Raw genomic sequence first — 22,233 nt, forward strand, 5'->3', positions numbered from 1 at the left:
GATGACCTTGGTGAAGAGACAGATGAGTTGGGTAGCAGAAAGTTCTTTATAAAATGTAGGTTGTACCAAGAGAGGAATAATAAAAGTATAAAAGAGAAGTAAGGTGAAAAGAAAGGGAGTAATTTGGGAAGATTCTTTTAAAAATGCTTTTATTAGTGCATTGTAGTTATATACAAAGGGGGTTTCATTTTGACACAAACATACACGTGTGGAATACCATTTGCTTCATTTTAGTCCTTAGTATTTCCTCTTTTCCTCCTCTCCTCTCTCCTTCTGTTTCTCTTTCTCTATTTTACTTGTCATTATTTATTATTTTTAATTGGTGTTGTATAGACATACATAAAGGTGAAATTCAGTGTAATGTATTCATATTTGTACGTAGCATAACTTGGACCACTTCATTCTGCTTGGATGGATTCTTTTAAGGGGGAGAGAGAAGGAGGGTGTAGAAATACACTGCCTCAGGCTCATGGTATATCATAGACTCTGACTCTGATTTTGTTTGACTTAAAGGACACCAAAATATTTGTGTTGCAAAAATGTTAAATAATAGTTTTGAGAAATATGGAGAATTGATGAAAAATTATTTAAATTTAAAATTAAAGTTTTGCTTAATCTCATCAACCCACCAAGGTGAACTTTAGTGGGATCACATTATATAGTGGTTCTGAAAAATGCCTTTTCATGTAACAACATGTCTTGGGAATTTTTATGCTAATACACAATGATATGCATAATTATTTAGCTGTTACATAGAATTTCATTATATACACTGATTGTAATTTAGAATCTATGATATTGATAACACATATGTTAAGTATTAGGTCCATTTTGTTCACAACTATTTGATGGTGTTCCATAAATAAAACAGCAGCTATTAAAAACTGCAATGCACATTCTTTTATTTGTAGAAAATTAATGAGTTTAAAAATGGATAAAATCTACTGAATTGATATTTCTGAAAGATTTTTTTTTATTTACAGTCTCAGCAGCATTTGTTTCCTCACTGTGGGTATTTATTTCTTCACATCCTTGCCAACACTGCAATTTTTACTTTCCTTCTACAAATTGATATGAAAAATCACACTACAATACTATAGTTCATGTTTCCTGATTGAGTATACCTTGATAACCATTTATAATTTCAGCAAATTATAATTTGGGCATATTTTCTGCTCAAAGCTTTGCTCAGTTTTCTAATTGATTTTGAAATTCTTTATACAATATGGATGTAATATTGGGACAAGACTTTTCTTTCATGTATTCCTTATTGGTTTAGGTTGTTTTGTTACATAGAAGTTTTAATTTTTATGTACTCAAATTCTCAACTTTTTATGGATTTCAAGTTTTATGTTTTGTATATAAAAATGTTTCCTATTCCAAAATTATAAAAATGTTCACAATTATTTATTTACCAGTAAGCTCTAAAATCAATATATTCACAAGAAATATTTAAGCTGTCCTCAAGATATTAAAATGTTTTGGATGTTCTTACATTCAGCTTGTTCCTTGGTAGAACTGCCTTTCTTACACTTTTTGGCAAAGTTATCTAACCAGTTTCTTTTTTTGTTGTTGTTGTTTTTTTTTTTTTTTTAGGACAAGGAGGCCGGCATTCCCAGCTGGTCACTTGGGTCTTTGCAATTGTTTGCATCTTTCTTCTCAGTGCCTGTTTTATTGCAAATTGTTTTGGTAAGTTATTAGCTAAGGTGGAACTCTTATTGAATTATTTCTTGAAAACAACTTTCATAAGGTTAATCCTAACCTTTTACTGTCTTGATTTTCCCCAGCATATAAATGTATAATACATTCAGTGTCTTTGATTTAAAATTTAGACTTACCTAGTTGCCTTTTATTGTTTGATGGTGCTATCTTGTGCCACAGAATGAAAAACTATTTTAGGTACTTGTAAAAACTGGTGAAAATAGTAAAGTTTTGAATTGGAATTACAAAGGGCTGCATCTTATGAGTAGGGAATAAGCAGAAAAAAACAACTTTCTAATGTGTTGACTTTGAAAGGGAGAGCAAAGTTGGATGTTACCCTCCATTCCCTTCTCTGCCTCCTTCTTTCTTTCCCTCTCTCCCTCCCTTTCCTTCTTTTATTCCTTCCTCCTTCTCTCCAATTCTTTTCCTCCCTCTCTCCCTCTTTCTCTCCTTTCCTTTAAAAAAACAACACTTTATTGAGAAATGGTTGCATATAAAAAGCTATAAGTATTTAACACACACATATGAAGTTTGAGGATAAGTATATATTTATGGGACCATAAGTATCATCGTAACCATAGGAAAACTTGTTTTTTATGATATCAAGACCCAAAATAAAATTATTAAAATAAAAGTAATATTACACAGGTATAAAAACAAACAGACTAGAGGAAATAATAGAGATTTTAATTACATATCCTGTATACATAAACTTTTTATATAAAAACAAAAGGGAATATTGCATAGTTATGAGAAGAGGATAATTTTGCTAAATTAATATTTAAACCCATTAATTTATCTATATTCAATAAATGAAACTAGGCTCCTGCATCATACTAAGTACAAACATCCATCCAAATTGGATTATTGACCAAAATGTGAAGAGTGAATTAATTAAATCTTAAAAAGATAAATGGAGAATATCTTTATGATCTTGATAGGGCAATGATTTCTTAAATAAAAAAATGCACATATAAAATAAATACAGCTTTCACAAATTATAATACATTGAAATAAGAGTTACCACATAACAAGATAACAAAGTGGAAACAGAAAACCCTAAAAGACAACATTTGTAGTCTATACAACTAATATATGTGATATCTATACTACAAAATCTTTTCAATTCAATAGAAAAAAATCTACAACACAATAGCAAAATATTAAATAGTATATTATAAGAAAAATAATAGTCAAATAAACACAGGAAAGTCAACTTCATTAGTCAGGAGAAACAAACTGCAACTCACAATGAGATACCATGCAAACATTCCAGGACGGTAGTGATAAAAAATCTGCACTTCACAATACTGTTGATGCTATGGAAAATTGGACCCAAACTGCTAAAGACTTGGTGCTTGTGTGAGTGTGAAACAGACAACCTCTTCGGAAAAGTGTACCATGATTATAGTTTATAACACGTTTATGCTTCGTTATCAATTGCACTTCCAGGGATTTACCTTACAGAAATGCATGCCTATGTGCTTTAGAATGGTGGTGAATATTGCTCAGAGAAGCATATTCACAACAGCCAAACACTGTAAATAATACAAATGTCTACTAGAAGTAGAATAGATAAATATGTTTTATACATTACTATAGCAAAAAAATGGATGAGTTATTGCACCTGCATTAGCATGGATAAATTCCAGAAACAATACTGAGCAGAAGATTAAAACCAAAGGAATACATTCCATGATTCCATATGGTCTTGGATTGCATTATTAAAGTGGTAAAATTGTGAAGCAAAGCACTTTAAAAGTCATGAAATGGTTACCTTACAGAATAAGTTGAATGCATTTGGGTTCTGAAGGCCACTGGCAATATTCTATTTCTTGAGTAGGACAAAATACCTGGAGTTTAACATGTTATTATTACATGTTACAATAGTTTTCTGAACTGTACATTTATGTTTTCCACTTTCTTTAACGCATTTGGCCATATTTCAGAGAAAAATTACTAATAAATATTAATATCAAATATAATTTTCAACAATTTGTTCTTAAAAAATATTTAATTGATTTTTATTTTTTAAATACATGACAGTGGAATGCATTACAATTCTTATTACATATACAGAACACAATTTTTCATATCTCTGTATATAAAGTATGTTCACACCAATTCATGTCTTAATACATGTACTTTGGATAATGATGTCTATCACATTCCACCATCATTGCTAACCCCTGCCCCCTCCCTTCTCCTCCCACCCATCTGCCCTATCTAGAGTTTGTCTGTTCCTCCCATGCTTCCCTCCCTACCCCATTATGGGTCAGTCACCTTATATCAGAGAAAACATTTGGTATTTGGGTTTTTTTTTGGGGGGGGGGATTGGCTAACTTCACTTAGCATTGTTTTCTTCAACGACATCCATTTACCTGCAAATGCCATGATTTTATTCATTTGTTGCTGAGTAATATTCCATTGTGTATATATGCCACATTTTTTTAATCCATTCATCTGCTGAGGGGCATCTAAGTTGGTTCCACAGTTTAGCTATTGTGAATTGTGCTGCTATAAACATTGATATGGCTGTGTCCCTATAGTATGCTGTTTTTAAGTCCTTTGGGTATAGACTGAGGAGAGGAACAGCTGGGTCAAATGGTGGTTCCATTCCTAGTTGCTTTCAACCAATTCACTTGTTGCTGGCACAAAGAAACTGAATAGGAAGAAAAGAGAATGTGTGGGCTTTAACTATTAGAGTAAGAGAAAATTTAGACTGCTTTAATTTTTCTATTAAAGTTGGTTATGTAAAGAAAGGAAACTAAACTTTTCTTTCTTGACAGTGACATATCACAATTTTTTATGTAAGAGAGGAATGCAAAGGTTCAAGTTACCAGAGTATCATATGAAGCTAACATGCATCAGAGAAGAATCAGGACTAAAAGGTATAGATAGCAGAGAGCATAAACGAATGTCTTCTTATTTTCATTTCTATTCAAATTCATAAGAATATAAGCAGTAAGCCAAGGAGGGAGTAAAATAACATAAAGAAGAATCTAGCATAGAGATGAATATATAAATAAACTGGGAAAAATATTTCTCATGACTACACTCAGTGGAATAACTGGAAAAAATATAATAACACATTCATGGGCTATTTTTGACATCCAAAATATAACATGAATTTAATTCCAATTTATTATATGGACAGATCCTTCTTAGACTATATAGCTCAGCTGAGATATCTTTTTCTCTTTTATTTGCAGTCTCATTTAAGAGAATGGAGAAATGCTTGAGTTTTAACAGATTTTCTTTTGACTCCTTCTGATAAGATGTCTTGCAAAAGACTTTAGGGAAACACTTTATATTTGAAAGTAAGTAGATAAATATAGGGACATTGTTTTTGAAGAGAATAGTCTGCAATTTTCTCATCGACATTATGTGGTTTCAGGTGCTATTATTTAGAAGATATTTAGAACTTAGTTTTTTGGAATTTTGCTGGGGGATGGAAAATGGGAGATAATGATTGTGGTAATCCTGGTATTACTTACACAAATGTTAAATGGATATTAAGTCATAGAATAGTTATGCAATTTGTCATAGATGAAAAAAAATTATCTAATTTCCATTTCAATTTTCACCTGAGGAGATACCTGGAATTGCTGTCCTATTGGCTGGAAAGGCTTCCAGTCCAACTGCTATCTTCCTTTTAATGACAACAAAACATGGGCTGAGAGTGAAAGGAACTGTTCAGAGATGGGAGCCCATCTGGCGACAATCAGCACAGAAGCTGAGCAGGTTTGTCAGGAACTCTACCACAGTTTCTCTACTGCTTGAATCTCTTTTCAGGGAAAGAATTCCTCTGCTCTTCTAGGCCTCTGAATCTTTTCTTCATCTATTCCATATGCTTGGTAGGCCTTTTCTTCTTCTCTCATTTTTTTCTTCTTTCCTTCCCTCCTTCCTTTCTTCCTTCTCCTTCTCCTTCTTCTTCTTTGGGGGTACCGGGTATTGAATTGAACCCAGGGGCACTCAATCACTGAGCCACACCCCCAGCCCTATTTTGTATTTTATTTAGAGACAGGAGTCTCACTGAGTTGCTTAGCATCTTACTTTTGTTAAGGCTGGCTTTGAATTGGTGATCCTCCTGCCTCAGTATCCTGAGTAGCTGGGATTACAGGCATGGGCTATTGCACCCAGGTAAACTGTGGTTTTAATAGTAAAGCCCACCATATGTTACAGTATACTTCACCATTTCTCTGATAATAGAAACATTACATACATGTGGAATTATATAGTAATATATACATCTATATGTGAAACATTTTTTACATGTTAGAAAATTAGCGATTTTTCTTTATATTGTCAACTTCTCATCTTTCCGGGTTTTATTCAAGCATTATCTCTTCCAGAAAATGACTCTGATGACCTTCCCTACTCCACCATCCATATTCTAAGTTGTAGATACAGTTGTAACTCATTTGCAAGTGAGGTCGTAGCATTTACTCTAGTGTACTAAAATGTCTGTTTGCTACACCATCTCTTCCATTGACTCCCACTGGGGAGAGGGCTGGAGCCTTACTATACTCATCTTTGCATCTCTAGTGTTCTGTGCAGAGCCAGGTAGGCACACTGGATAAGACTTATTAAATGTTTGGTAAGTATATGGATAAATAAGTGATTAATCAGGATTGATATAGCTTCTCAAGATAAAGTACAGACAAAAATGATTGAGATGTATAGTTCTAATTCCAAATAAAGAAATCTTTGGGTAAGTTCAGTTTTTCAAAGATGAAACTTATTTCCTCATATATTTATGACTCAGATTCTATTCTTTTCTTAATCAATAATTTCCTTGAGGATTCTATCTCTAAGCCTTTTCCATCTATAGGTTTGCTGCTGTTAAAATAAATGTAATTTAAAGAAACAATTAAAAAGGCAATTTTAGAAACAAAAGCCTCTACAAATAAAGTGCTATTAAGCAAGTATTAAGAGGGCTTCAAGTATGAGCTCATTTAATCTAAACAATAACTCTATGAAGTAGTAAGTTGTTCCTTTTGGAGATGAGAAAACTGGGGATTCAGTAAGACAAAAGCATTTACAAAAATCTTTATAAGCAGGATTTGAAAACAGACCTGATATCAAATCTTTGTACTAAACCAATAATCTATTTGACTTCTCTTTCTCAACAAAACAGCTATGGCTTAAGTTCCAATATATTTATAAAAATCTATATTTTGTGTGCAGAACTTTACGACTAAATTTTTGGATAGACGATTTTCATATTTCCTGGGACTTACAGATGAGGATATGGAAGGTCAATGGCACTGGGTGGACCAGACACCATTTAATCCACACATGGCGTGAGTATATTGGTTGGGGCTAAGGGGACTTATAGGCAAATGTGAGAAGATGTAGCAAGAAGAATTCATTGTAGAGTGGAATACACCAATGTAAAATATTTACTCAGAGTAGAGCAGTGTGGATCAAGTAGCCTCTGTAGTCCACACCCAGTTGCAGAATAATCCTGACTTTAGCAAAATTTTTGGTATTATTATTTATTCAATATTGATGGAAGAATGGATAGCTTAACAGTTATTTAGAAAATAGTCCTTAAACTTGACATTTGTATAAACAACATAATATATATGTCTTCACTATATATATAAACAACATAATATATATGTCTTCACTATATATATAAACAACATATATATATGTCTTCACTATCAGTTAAGAGTATACTACTGTATGTATGTGTGTGTGTGTGTATGTATATATGTCTTCACTATATATATAAACAACATATATATATGTCTTCACTATCAGTTAAGAGTATACTACTGTATGTATATACTGGGGATTGAATCCAAGTACATTATACTACTGAGATATACTTCCATTCCTTTATTTTTCATATTGAGACAGGGTATTATTAAGTTTCCAAGGCTGACCTTGAACATAGTTGTGATCTCCTTGAGTCTTTGGCATTACATGTGTGCCACTATGTCCTGCTGATAAAAATTATTATTGAGAATTATAGCCTGTTTTTCTTCTGTGAAACCAATATTGTCTAATATAAATAAACAAAATCACAAAGTACAATTACAATGTTTTAGCAATCACAAGAATAAAGTAAAAAGAAATAGTAAAATTTATTTTAATAATGCTTTAATAATCATGAATAATATATTTAACCCAATAATCCAAATCTTGTTTCAATGTGTGATTAACAGAAAACTATTAGTAAGATGTTTAAACCCTTTCTTTTTGTACTAAGCTTTCAAAGTAAGGTGTACACAACACTTAAACACATCTCATATGGAGAGGTCACATTTCAAGTGCTCAATAGGTGCTCAAGAGTCACATCAAATAGTGCAGCTCTAAAATGTTCAATATGGACATTTTCTCTGACATGGTCCCCTGATAACTATATCTGTAATCCATATCATCTATATCTCTCTCTGTTTCTTCTTTCTTTCAGATTCTGGCATGAGGATGAACCTAACAACTTTCAGGAAGAAGACTGTGTTGTCATTGTTAATGCCCAAGATAAATGGGCCTGGAATGATTTTCCTTGTAACTTTGAGACAAGTAGAATTTGTAAGATACCTAGAACAGTATTCAACTAGAAAACTACAAAGTGATCCTTGTGATGGAAACAGAAAAGAAAAAACAAATCAAGCAGGGCAGAATGTAAAGCATCATTCAAACAGAGAAAACGTGGAGTCATAGAGCATTTTTCAGTCAGAAAGCCCTTATTTATTTTTGTTCAACTCATTCAAGATTGTGTGTGTGTGTGTGTGTGTGTGTGTGTACACAAGATAATGTGATTTTGTATGGTGTTTTCATGGAAAGAATCATCTATTTCATGAGAACCAGTTTCATTATCTTTGCTTTCTTGATACTATCTCCAGGTAATTACTTTTTGTTTGGTATGCATTGATTATATATCTAACAGAATCACTTGAATAAAGCAATCTTTTTGTCATTTTTCTCTTGTTTTAATTCTTAACTCTTAGAATTCTTAACTGGTAGTGGTGAATCATTTTTTTTAACCCAAGTATCACAGACTTTGAAGTATTTATGTGATATTTTTATTGTTTGGTGTTTCATTTTCAGACTTTGAAGTAATGTCATTATACTGACATTTGTCAGTGAAAAATTTCCAGAACCACAGTATAAAGCAGTTCTAAATTATGGTACTGCACAGATAGAAAAACAATGAATAACCTCCTTACTCCACTCTAAGTAATTTTGAAAGCAGAATGTATCAAACTGACTTATTATCATTTTTAGTGGAAAAGCCCATTATTAGCCACTTGAACCAAATACCTTCAATTCTATAGGATTGAAGGATAAAGATCCTTGGGAAGATAAAAAGCTCACCTTTGTACTGCTTGCTCATGATAATCATTACTATGGCTGAGATCTATCTTTTAATAGAGATGAAATGTATTCCCTTTGGAATTATAGGAAAGTTACTGGGGATAATTTGGCTCTTAGATAACGGTTAAAATTTATTACTTATTTGGAGTTCCACTATATTGGTGTCTTCATTTTCACATGAAGGAAAGAGTCACATTTTAACCCATTCATTTATATTGTTAAAATATTTTAGAGCTATAAAGCTACAGTTCAAACTAGAAAGGAAGTCATTGTTTTAACCTCTTAAAATTGTTATGTATGTAGTACCACTAAAACTACATTAGTCTCTTCCAAGGGCAGTGCTCTCAACTGGCCTAATTACTTTCCCTCAGGCCCCACTTATTAAAAGTTCCACCACTACTTACATTGCCACTCTGGAGGCCAAGTTTGCAGCACATGCAACTTCAGAGGACATGGTCAAACCATATTTAAAAGATAGCAAGTATCATCTAATAAAATCAATAAACTACTTAGTTTCAACTTTTTAACAAATAAGGAATAAAAGGAATATTCTAAAGGGTGCCTACACTAAATCTGTAGCAGCTGTTCTACTCAATGTTAACTATTAGAAGCTTTCTTTGTAAATATAATAAACATTATTATATTTAAAATATATAAAATATTAGTATATTATATCAGAGAAAACAAGAGCAAAATAAGTGCTCACAATAGCAGCTTTTATGCAATAAAGTGTTGGTTATCTTAGCTAGCTTAATATAAAAATAAAACTCTAGGCAAAAAGTAAAATTCTCATTATTTCTATACCAAAACTGTCTAAAGGAAACATACTGGAAGCCCAAAATATGAACCATATATGTTTAATTCATATAAAACAATAAAAAGAAACAGGTGAAATTAATTCAAAAAACTTATTCTATTTAAATCAACATATTCAAATGATATCCAAGATTATCTTTTTATCATGTAATCAATATAAAATTATTAGTGCTATAGTTGTTTTTTTCCAAGTTCTCAAAAATCTGATGTGTATTTTATATTTCTAGTATATCTCAATTAGGATAATACCCAATAGCCTCCTGTGGCTAGTGACCAATGAACTATTAGCTCAGTTATATGGAGAGTATAAATATCTACATAGAAAATATCAGGGACCATATGGCCAAATGTTAAAAAATAGGGGAGTTTAGAAATATTTCTGGCTAAATTATGAATATATAAAGATTGACAATACAATACTCTATAAAATACAAAAAAATATTTTCAAATAAAACATTATGCTTAAAATAGCAACAAAAATATACAGTGGAATAAACTTGACAAAATGTGTACAAGTTTTTTGGAGAAAAAAAAATTAAATATTTTTTCTTTTACTTGTACACTTTTGTTTTTACTTATTTACTTTTACATGGTGCTGAGGATTGAACCCAGGGACGCACACTCTAGGTGAGCACTCTAATGCTGAGCCACAACTCCAGCCCTTTTTTCTTTTTTTGCCATTATACATGTAATTTTCTTTTGCATCACAATTCTTAATACAGATATATACCACAATGTTTCATATCTCTGTTTGTATATAAGGTACATTGACACCAAATTCAAATCTTCATACATATATTTTGTATAATGATGATCATCACATTCCCCCATCCTTGCTATTCCTCTTTCCCCTCCCTTTCCCACTGCTCTTTCCTATCTAGAAATAATCTTCCTCCCATGCTCTCCTTCCCTACTCCACTTTGAGTCACCCCTCTTATATCAGAGAAAACATTCGGCATTTGATTTTGGGGGATTGACTAACTTCACTTAGCATTATCTTCTCCAACTCCATCCATTTACTTTAAAATGCCATGATTTTTATTGATGAATAATATTCCATTGTGTATAAATGCTACATTTTTAAATCCATTCATCCACTGAAGGACATCTATGCTGGCTCCACAGTTTAGTTATTATGAATTGTGCTGCTGTAAACATTGATGTGGCTATGTCCCTGTAGTATGCTGCTTTTAAGTCCTTTGGGTATAGTCTGAGAAGAGGAATAGCTGGGTCAAATGGTGGTCCCATTCCCAGATTTCCAAGGAATCTCCATATTGCTTTCCAAATTGGATGAACCAATTTGCAGTCCCACCAGCAGTGTATGACTGTACCTTTTTCCCCACATCCTCGCTAACACTTGTTGTTTATCTTCATAATAGCTGCCATTCTGACTGGAGTGAGATGAAATCTTAGAGTAGTTTTGATTTGCATTTCTCTGATTGTTAGAGATGATGAGCATTTTTTCATATATTTGATTGATTGTATATCCTCTTCTGAGAAGTGTCTGTTCAGGTCCTTGGCCCATTTATTGATTGGATTATTTGTTTTTTGTTTTTTGTTTGGTGCTTAGCTTGTTGAGTTCTTTATATACCCTAGAGATTAGTGCTGTATCTGATGTGTGAGGGGTAAAAATCTACTTTCAGGATGTAGGCTCTCTGTTCACCTCACAGATTGTTTCTTTTCCTGAGAAAAAAACTTTTTAGTTTGAATCCATCCCTTTTATTGATTCTTGGTTTTAATTCTTATGCTATAGGCATCTTATTAAGGAAGTTGGGGCCTAGCCCACGTGGTAAAGATTAGGGCCTACTTTTTCTTCTATTAGATGCAGAGTCTCTGGTTTAATTCCTAGATCCTCAATCCATTTTGTGTTAACTTTTGTGCATGGTGAGAGATAGGGATTTAATCTCATTTTGTTGCATATGTATTTCTAGTTTTCCCAGAACCATTTGTTGAAGATGCTAACTTTTCTCCAGTTCATGCTTTTGGCACCTTTGTCTAATATAAGATAGTTGTAATTTTGTGGGTTAGCCTCTGTGTCCTCTATTCTATATTTGCTCTACCAGTCTGTTTTGGTGCCAATAACATGCTATTTTTGTTACTATTGCTCTGTAGTATACTTTAAGGTCTGGTATAGATATACCACATGTTTCACTCTTCCTGCTTAGAATTGTTTTATTCTGGGTCCCTTATTTTTCCAGATGAATTTCATGGTTGTGGAGAAAATTTTAAACTTGATTGCAAGACTTGTACTCATAAATACATATATAAAAGATCCTGCTCCCCACCTAATGAATGATTATCAGACTGCATCATCAAGAAAGGGAAAGGGACTGGAAAGAAGAAATACAAGAGTAAGAACACTTTACATGATTCTTTATAATTTTTCTTTACTTCGGAGAAACTTATTTTTATAAGTTGCCACCCAGACCTTGTACATGCTAGGCAAGAGCTCTGCTTCTGAGTTACACCCCAGTCCAGACAGAGCAACATTTTAGGAAAAAGTTTTATATGGTAATCTATAAAACATACATTTTTTTGAAGTTCTAGAACCTTTACATTTTTAATTTTTCACTTAATAAAAATAAAATTAAATTTAATATTGAAAAAGTATCATGTTGTATGATTTCTTTGTATAGGAGAAAAATGAATAATTTTTCCCCTTATGAATCACAACATCCATGGCCGATGTCCCAATACAGAAGATAAATTAATAAAATGAAACCATATAGATTCATTTAATAAAAGTTTTACATGACATAGGAGTCATCAGAAAAGTTTAGTCAGAGGAACATAGAAATCAATATATATTTTATTTCATGACTTGAAGATGCATCTTAGTTATTATACAGGAAAACATAGAGAAGATGTATGTTTGGACAGGAGATGAAAAACAACATGAGAAAAGACAGGCTTTCCAGGAGCCAGAAAGGGACAACCAAGCAATCATTCAAAGGAATTTTCCAAAATCTTCTTTGTTTTACTCTGTACTTGCTCTGTGTCCCTGTACTTTCATATAAATACCAATGAGGCGAGTGTATCAAAAGGAGAGTTCCTTGATTCCCATGACTAGTGGATTGCTTTGAAAATTCTGAGAGGAGGAACTAACATGGAGGAGAATGTACTTCAGTCAGCATCATAAATTAAAACATTGAAAAACACTTGTTTTATTTATATCTGAGTAATGAATACTTATGAAGTCCTTATGGTATACAATGACTATTTTCTCTTGTTGGGCTATGGATATGTTCATGTTCTTGTTCCTTATCATTTATATATTTACGTCATGCAAATAGTTCTTAAAGATTTGTGTTAGTTTGCAGCATTTATTTCTGGCATTTCACAAATCCAAAACATGTTGTAGAAACAGGGTATATCATTCCAGTTTTTCCTTGCATTTGAAGAGTCCCTGATGGTGGCACAGTCCTCCAGCGTAATTAAATTGTTAGGCTCTCCTGCATCCCAGAAGCTGAAAAAAGACCAACATGGGAGATTTTAAATCCCAGCAAGAGGAAATAAAGTGACCGAATACATAAGGCAAACCACATTTGTGTTATTTACAATAATTTTGTGATGTAGAAATTATTATCTTTATTTTGTCAGGGAAGAAAAGGAATCTCAGAAAAGCAAGACCATTTGTCCAACTCATAGAATTTGTGGGTTTTAAAACTGAACTGGATTCTTTAAACTTTCTATTCTGTCATGCCTCTTCATGATTTTAGATCCATAAGGAGAAGTTATGGGGAGGCTTGATTATCTAATGGCTTTATTTCCTTTGCATTCTTACCTTATGTTAAAGTTGGTTCTCTTTATTCTACTCAGAGTATGTGTTAACTTAGGTACACCCTTAAATTTTACAGTGCTGTAATGAAGCAACTTCTCTAGAGAATCTGAGCCTCTGGGTTTTATTCTTAAAACTGCAGTTTATTAGATGAGTAAGACATTTAATCCTTTGACATTTAGCTTCCCCAAATGCTAGATGAAGACTAAGTACATTGATGTCTCTCAGAAAGGGATAATTTAGGTAAAATGAAATAACAAATGAGATAAAAACTTAAGTGCTGTGTTCTAATAATTCAATATAATTATTAAGGAGAAAAGGGACATTATCAAAGGGTTCCCACTTTCACATTATAAGTGGAAAACCATTTTAAAAAAGTTTTACATGCTTTCTCAAAACACTGTTTTTTTCACTTATCTAGTTTTTGGGCATACAATTGTATTCTATTCTTTCTTTTGCAACTTCAATGAGCACATATTTCATTCTAATCTCCTTCCTATTTTCATTGATCATTTCTCCTTGATTCTTGAGACAGTTCCAGGAAATGGGAGAAGTAAGAGATTGTGCCTCTTTTCTCTCTTCTATACAAGTTTTTCCTCTTTCAGAATCGAATACAACCTGAATGTTCTTCATGTATCAACAATAACAAAAAAGTTTTGAGAATGCCCCTCAACAGTGGTCTAACTTTAGGACTGTGGGTAATGTGGTTATTTTCTTACAGGAAGGTACTTACCTCAGTGACTCTGTGAAAGGTGTGCCATCCACCCATTGCCACTCACCCTCAACCACTTGGTCTGTCAGTCCAATAAAAAACTCTCTCTTTTCAGGTTTTGCATGGTAAAGGAATTCCTATGGAAGGTATAAAATCAAAAAAGAGAAAATCAGCTATTTCACTTCAGAAGAGATGTTGCAAGTTATTGCAATTGAAAGAGGTAAAGTAGGATCAAGACAAGAAATGATAGATCAATGAATCTGAAATAATAATATCGTCAAGGATTACCTTCTAATTTTTTATTGTAGTAAAATACACATTAAAATTAAACTTAAAAGGTAACAATCAACAGGAGAATTTCAACAATTAATTCAAAGTTTATTTACTTTTATAGATAGTCAAATCTCTTGTCTATCTATAGCACAAAACACATGTAATCATAATTTTAAAATAATGGATAGTAGTTGCCTTTCTTCTCTCATATGATATGTTCATAAACAAAAGGGTTATTCTAAAATTAATTCCCAATTTTCTTTCCCCTAAATAATAGTGTAACTCCACAAGGAAATCACCTTTTGGCTAGGTTCATCTAGTAATGAAGATAAATTAAAACAAATATTAGAAGTATTAGAAGCAGCATGCATTGAATTATGTTTATTTAATAAATTGTAATTTGGGTCAAACATTGGCCCATGTATGGGAAAAGAGATGGATTATGTGGAGAATACGACATCAACACTGGAGGAGCCTGTACTACAATTACCTGTTCCTCCTGTGTGTTGATAACCACCAGATGAGCTCCCATGCCTGAGCAGTTCCTTGAACTTGATAACCAGGACATGGTGTTTGTAGAAAAGAAATAGCAGCTAGATTGAAAATGTTTCCAGTTCAATGGACAGCAATTCTTCACTGATCCTGGGAGAAGAGAAATTTCAGTTAGTGCCTCAAATGAACTGAGTAAGAAAACATAACATTTCTTCTCATCCTATGGAGACCAGCATTGATAACAGAAGCCTCAGAAATCCTTGTTCATTCCCCACATCTTACTGAGACTTTAGATAGTTCCAATATCAGTAAATATATAAACAACACTTTTCTTGTCTGTTGAACATATCTTTATTTTCTAGATGTCAGTGCTAGTCAATACAACAACACATGCCATCTATTTAAGTTATGCAATTGATATAGAACCCTTTCGTTTGTTCTTAGATTATTAAGGGCAGAAAATAAAGCTATGTATTTTTTCCTGGGTGACTCCTAAGCAAGTGTCTCTTTTGCTACCTAAAAATGGATTCTCAACCAAGGTATAAAGACTGGCAAAATTTCTAAGAATAATACGATATTAGCCTTTGAAGTTTCTTTAAAAAAAAAACCAAAAATCTCTCAATTTAATGGTGAGGAAATTATAACTCAAAGAAGAAAGTCCATTTCCCAGTATCATGTAGCATTTTTCCAAGACTTTGCAGTTTATTTCTGAGGTACTACCAAATTCTCTACTCTGTACTCTTTTTTTCTTTTACCTTATTTCGGATACAGGTGAAAGAAAAAGAAAATAATATACACTTTCTGTTTACAGATTTACTGTTCAGACACATCCTCAAATTTATTCTAAACTTTTCTCAAATGTCCCTGAAATTTTCTGACTCAACACTAATTACATTTCCAAAGTTTTGTCCTCTATCCTGACCATCTCCTCAACATTCTTTTATTGTATAGATAGGATTTCACATTTTGTTTTAAAAAACAGGATCTTATCCAATGATAATTTTCTTATTCCAAAATCAGTCTAGAAGCTATAAAGTGTAGATTGATAAATTTTGATATTCAACAGTGGGGCCTGTTATACCTGAACCATCATTATTGCAGGAGAGCTCCCGTAAATTCTCATGTGGTTGGAACTTTTTCTCATCACAAATTTGAAAGTTGTGATATGTCACTGTAAGAAAAAGGGCCCAGTTAATGCTCATTTTTTTGTTGTTATTTATAATTTTTCTCAGTTTAGTGTTCATAACAAAAGTGGCAATAATTATTATGATGTTTATATCCTATTTACTTTATATTCCATCTACAGAGACACTGGGATTCACTTCCTAAAAAGGAGAAGACAGTTTCATACTTCATAGTTTTCCTGACTTTTAAAGATGAGTACACTTTATTTCAGACCCAAAGACCTAGAAAAACCAAACATGTTTGCATTTCCTCTTATTCCAAGTTTAACTTCTCAACCCTTTCTTACAAAAAAGTAATTTGTTTTTACATCTGGTCCTGACCAGTGAATCCAAGCTCCAGGTTATTGTCTGACAGAGAAGAGTACATTAATGATAAGGGTACAATGGGAGGGCTCTAGCAACAGGGAGGTGAAAACTGTGCCAGAGATCACTGAAATCTGGTAATGGTCCTCTAGTAGTTGGGGGTTTCTGGTTTGAAGAATAGCCCGGAGATTAAGAGGGAAAAAAAAAAAACAAAATAGAATACATGTTTCAGGAGAAGAAAAGCCAGAGTCAGCAAGAAAGAGTTTACTCTTAATATTATTGTGGAGAATTGGATTAAACTTGACCTTTAGAACCCACCAATACATCTGGTGATAAAACAGGCACTGAGAAGCAGGATGGAGGCACTGGCCACAGTCCATAAGAATGCCTGGGAAGAGAAGAATCTTCTCTCTGTAGAAAGGCAGACTCAAACACAGTCAATCTTCCTGGGACAAGATAACAACAAAGATTTAAGAGAGTCTTATTTTTTCTTCTTTCTTTCTACTGGAATTGTTTGTATTGTGTAATTCTCAAGTGTCAGCATGCAGCAAAATCACCTGCTGGGCTTGCTGAAACAGATAGCTGAGCCTTACCCCCAGAGTTAGCAATTTAGAGGAGCTCATTTGGAACCAACAAGTTTTCAGGGGTTACAGATGCTGCTGGTATGAGGACCCCACTTTAAGAGTAATCCATCACTAATTTTAAGACTTTGACTCATGAACTCAGTTATACATTTTTTTTCCTCCTAGTTCTTCTAGTTAAAAAAGTACTTTCATATTTATAAGCCTCTTTTTGTTTCTCTCCCTTTTATCCCTTCTGCTTTTCTTGTCTCTCCTTTCTCTTCAGTGTCTCTTTTATCAAGTTTGCTGTAAATTAATTAGATAAAGCATTGACAATCCTGTATTAGCTTCCCCCCTCTTCCTAATATACATTTTAAGGACAAGGAAAGTGAGTTCCAAAGAAGTGAAGTGACTCAGGGCATCAAAGGAAAGGAGAAATAGCAGTCTGGTAGCTCTCCTCGCATTCAAGTCAACAAGCTTCCAGTATGACATATAGTCTTCTAATCAGTCTCAATCTCTCTCCCCACCCCTTCTCTCTATCTGTCTCATTAAACCTCCTTTTTTCCTCTTCTCATTCCTATTTTTTTTCTTAATTCCACTGAGTGCTTTTCTATTGTCCTGCCCCTCACCATATTTATCTCCTTTTCCAATAAAATATATAAGGAAGAAATGAAAGAGTTGCAAGTTTACCTGTGCATTGTAGTGCAGATGATTTGGATGAATTCATTCTCTTTCTTTCTCTCTCCCTTCTCAGTTTCTGGGTGCAGGAGTGTTCAGTTTGTAAGATTCCAGGGAAAATGAATCATGAATGATCAACACTTTATTTCCTTTTAGATAGTTCAACACTAGTAGACATAGATTAGCTTGTTTGGTGACTGTGCATTTAACTCAGGATTTCCCTTCTTGCATAAGATTAAGGGAGTTTACTGTACAACTTGTCTATTTTCCTCACTCCAGGAAATAACAAGATTAGGAAATGACAAAGCACTAAGCAGCAACACATGTAGGCTGACTGACATGAAATGCAAAAAACCTAAAAAAGTTTTTTCTTTAGGTGGAAAAAGTCTCATTCTCTTCAACACCTAACTCATTCCCAATTTTCCCTTGACAGTGTGGTGTCCATCTTTGCATTCAAAATTTCAATTTTCATCTGTATCACCCACACTTTTGATAACTGAAAAAGAAGGCTTGGACTCCAAATCTCACACATTTAGCAGAGAGCTGGACATATAGTGGGTGTATTTAAGACTTAGCTATGAGAATCTTTTTCCATCTTTTATCATTTTACTTCCTTCCTCTTGAGATGGTAGTGCTGAGTATTTGCATCCCTTTTATCCAATGTTAACAATGGTTTATTTCACAGACCCACCTTAGCTGATAAACCTCATGCAACATGGACATGACTCCTTTGAAATTCAGATCAATTTGTTACAATATGAAACAAATCCTGAGGCCACAGAGAGAGCAAGTATTTTAATTCTATTGCCCTGATATACTTGGAAATTAGTTCCTTATTGTAACCTACACTATGAGAAATAGATTTACATGTTAGAAGAAGTAATTTTTTTAGATGTTAGGATGTAATGCTTCACCAGAATGTTAGTTTGATAGGTTCCATTTCCTTTCTTAAAGATAGGAGAATAAGAACATGATCACATTGGTATCCATTGTCTTAAAATTTCCCAAGTGCAAAGAAGCAGAAGTATGATACACATGAGTTGGTAATCCCCACATCTGATGATGCAGATGTTCCATGTCTTTTGTCCCACAGGGACTTTGTATTACTTCAATAGATTAGGAAATTTGTTTTGTATTCTTCATTTTATAGTTATATATATTTATTTAAAACATTCTAAAATTATATATGCAGATTGCTATGGTTTATATGAGTGTTCTCCAGAGGTCTATAATGTAAAGGCTTGGTCTCCAGGGTGGTGCTATAGGTAGGTGCTTTGGACCTTTAAGAAATGAGGCCAAGTAGGAGGTTCTTAGATAATTGGGGTATGTCCTTAATGGGGATAGTGGCACCTCTGTTGAAGTCTCTCTCTGTTTTGTTCTTGGCATAATATGTCATTCTCACCTGAGATCCAAATCATGTATGTGGCTGTCCAATGTTGGACTTGAACCTGCAGAACCATGCCAAAATAACCCTGACTTTACTTCATAAGTGATGTGTATCAGGCATTTTATTATGGTGATGTAAATGTTTATATATATATATATACATACACACACACACACACACACACATACCACATACATATTTAACTAACATTACATACAGTAAAGATAATATCTACCATATGTATAGACTATATGCCTTCTTTCAGAATTTTTCTTTACCTTTGATTTTCTGTGGTTAGATTATATTATGCTTATATGTACAAGTGTGTATGAGTGTGTGTGCACATCTGTTTCCATTGGTCTGCCTGCTTGATGTTCCCTGAATATCCTGGGTCTGTACTTTGGTGTGTCAGACATTAATTTGGGGGAATTTCTCAGTCATTATTGTTTCAAGTATTTATTATCTTTCTTTCTGGTATTCCTATAATAGATATTCAACTCTTGTAGTTGTCTCACAGATTAGAATATTCTCTTTTTTTCTTTCCTTTTTTCTGTTTGTTTTTCAGTTTTGAAGTTTTATATTGAGATATCCTTAAGCTTAGGGTTTCTTTCTTCAACCATGTGAAGGCTACTAATAAGCCCATCGAAGGCTTTATGCACGTTTCTTATAGTGATTTTTATGTCTAGCATTTTTTGTTCTTTATAAGAAAGTTCATAATTCTACTTAAATTGTCCGTTTGTTCTTGCATGCTGCCTGTTCATTAGGTCCCCTAGTATATTAATCATAGATATTTTAAGTTTTCTATCTGATTGGCCAACATCCCTGCTATATCTGACTGGTTCTGATGCTTGTTCTATCTCTTCAAACCATGTTTTCTGCCTTTTTATGTTTTATAATTTTTTTGATAGCTAGACATGATTTACTGTGTAAAAGAAGGTTCTAAATATATGTGTCTCTAGTAATGTAGTGGTAAGATGTGGGGAACATGAAACATTCTACAGTTGTTTGATTGGATCTGTCTTTGGTGATCCTGTGCATCTGGACTGGACGGTTGCTGATGCATCTCCATTTTCTTCCACTTGGTGGGAAACTGAGGCTAGAAGAAGTTTCTCCTAGAAGAAGATATGATTCTCTGTATTTGTCTTTAGGTCTCTGAAATGTTGTGAACAAGGGTTTGCCTTCTGACTTTCTTCTCCTTTGGATTTAAGAAGTTTGTTGATTTCTCTGTTCAGTTTAAACCTGTTGTTAAGACATAGTAATAACTTCAAATTTCCTTACATGCCAAAGCAGAAATGAAAAGTTATTTTATTGAAAAACAACTTCTAGTTTTACTGAAAAGCTGGATATTTAGAAAATAATCAGATGTTTCAGTGTGATGTAAAATAATGTTTCACTAAATAAAAGTATCACTCCACACATAAAGTGGAAACTGAAATAATAGAGCTACAAAGTAAAGAGGAATGAGATTAAATATTCCAAATAAGAGTGGAATGCATACCCAACTAGACATATGAATAATATGTCTCTGTTGTTAAAATGTATAAGAAAGTAAGAAAAATTCCTTTAAGTTAAGAGTAAGTCTGCAGATCATGGTGAGTTCCAAACCTAGACAGACAGCTTTTTGAGTTACTGAAGGTGCAAGTGCCACCATCAGAAAAAAAACCTGTTTGTCTCTTCTGGACTATAATCCTGTTGAACATCTACATGTTACTTAATTCTAAATAAAACAATAAAATAATAACTTTTTGATAATTTTGTGAAGAAGTATTGTGATCCAATGAATTTATTTTTCTTTTGATCAAACTAAAAAGAAAAAAAAAACCTCTTTGATGTGGAAGTATTTTAAAACATGATGACTACATTTGACCAAAGCTATTAAAAATTAAAATCTGAAGAAAATTAAGAACTAAATTTCTCACAACATGTAATTAATAATTAGTTACAAAAGCAATAGCATCAGGCTTGGGATATAGCTCAGTTGCTAGAGTGCTTACCTCACATGCACAAGGCCCTGGATTCAATCCCTAGTACCACCACCAACAAAAAGCATCAATCAGAAATGGTAAGATCTTTAAGTTTTACTTATTCTGTGATTTTTTAATTGTTCTTCTTTACTCATAAGTGAATAATGAAGCAAGGCCATACATAATTCGTAAAAAGCTTAGTTGTTTTTTATATATGTTGACAAAGATAATGAATAATGTGATTTGGAATAAAAATTCAAAAACCACTTCTAAAATTTGTCCAGTGAAGATCACAAAAATGTTTGTTTTTCTACAGTATGTTGGAAAGTAATTACCCCATTCATCTGCTTCTGAAACATTTAAAATAAAATTTAGCCATGAAAAGAGTAAAATGATATAATGGCATAATCAGTAATAGTAATTATATCTACTCTTGATATAAATTTGCCTGATCTACAAGATCATGTATAAATTGTATAATCTATCTTTTAGGAGTTGACACATGCCCAATGAAAGCAAAATAAAAACACAGACATAGAATAGAGAAATGAACATGGTTCTGGAAGATCATTTGAACTGTCTTTTTGAGTGCTCTTAATGGAAATATGGGTAAATTTCAGAATTTCTAAGATAATTTGTAAAGCAGTATTTGCATTTATATTATTACCAGGTGCTTTCAATCATTTATGTGGCCTAATGCTAGGATCAGAAAGAGGATCTAGGAGAAGAATTAGAGGTATACATTTGAAGTATTAGATGGACCATTAGATAATCAAGCAATTTAGAAATTCTTTCAATAACATCTAGTAAATTAAAAATTTCACAACTGGTAATTTTATCTACTAGATTTATACACATGACTACATGTATTTCATGAGCCAGAAGATATCAACTTTCTGAGAATTATTGAGAATATGGATATATATAACTTGGTGTACAGTCTTTCTATATGCTGATAAAATGCTGTATGTGTCATAACTTATGAATATCTTATCCATGTACCCCTGGCAAAATTTGGAAAAGCAGGACTTTTAGTACTGGGAATGTCAGCAT

The 22,233-nt window shown here is 33.0% G+C and overlaps 2 protein-coding genes across 2 annotated transcripts in view; one reads left to right on the plus strand and one right to left on the minus strand.

The window, feature by feature from the left end:
* The window catches only part of LOC101972456 (C-type lectin domain family 4 member D), a 32,811-nt gene extending 24,176 nt beyond the window's left edge, over positions 1–8,635 (plus strand). The window contains exons 2-4 of the mRNA XM_078015877.1: positions 5,297–5,445; positions 6,892–7,007; positions 8,129–8,635. Of these exons, the coding sequence (XP_077872003.1) occupies positions 5,297–5,445; positions 6,892–7,007; positions 8,129–8,276 (413 nt within the window). The 3' untranslated portion in view covers positions 8,277–8,635. The remainder of the gene's footprint in view (positions 1–5,296; positions 5,446–6,891; positions 7,008–8,128) is intronic.
* A 3,933-nt stretch (positions 8,636–12,568) lies between these two features.
* Positions 12,569–18,029, minus strand: Clec4e (C-type lectin domain family 4 member E). Its single transcript, XM_005341255.3, has 6 exons — positions 17,842–18,029; positions 16,910–17,002; positions 16,186–16,275; positions 15,103–15,254; positions 14,361–14,476; positions 12,569–13,315 (listed from the first exon to the last, which is right to left on the minus strand). Exons 1-6 carry the CDS (start codon positions 17,876–17,878, stop codon positions 13,159–13,161), a joined length of 645 nt encoding a protein of 214 aa, XP_005341312.2. The 5' UTR covers positions 17,879–18,029; the 3' UTR covers positions 12,569–13,158.
* Between the last annotated feature and the right edge of the window lie 4,204 nt (positions 18,030–22,233).

The sequence above is a fragment of the Ictidomys tridecemlineatus genome, chromosome 6 (genome assembly GCF_052094955.1).
Source record: "Ictidomys tridecemlineatus isolate mIctTri1 chromosome 6, mIctTri1.hap1, whole genome shotgun sequence".
In the NCBI taxonomy this organism is placed as follows: Eukaryota; Metazoa; Chordata; class Mammalia; order Rodentia; family Sciuridae; genus Ictidomys; species Ictidomys tridecemlineatus.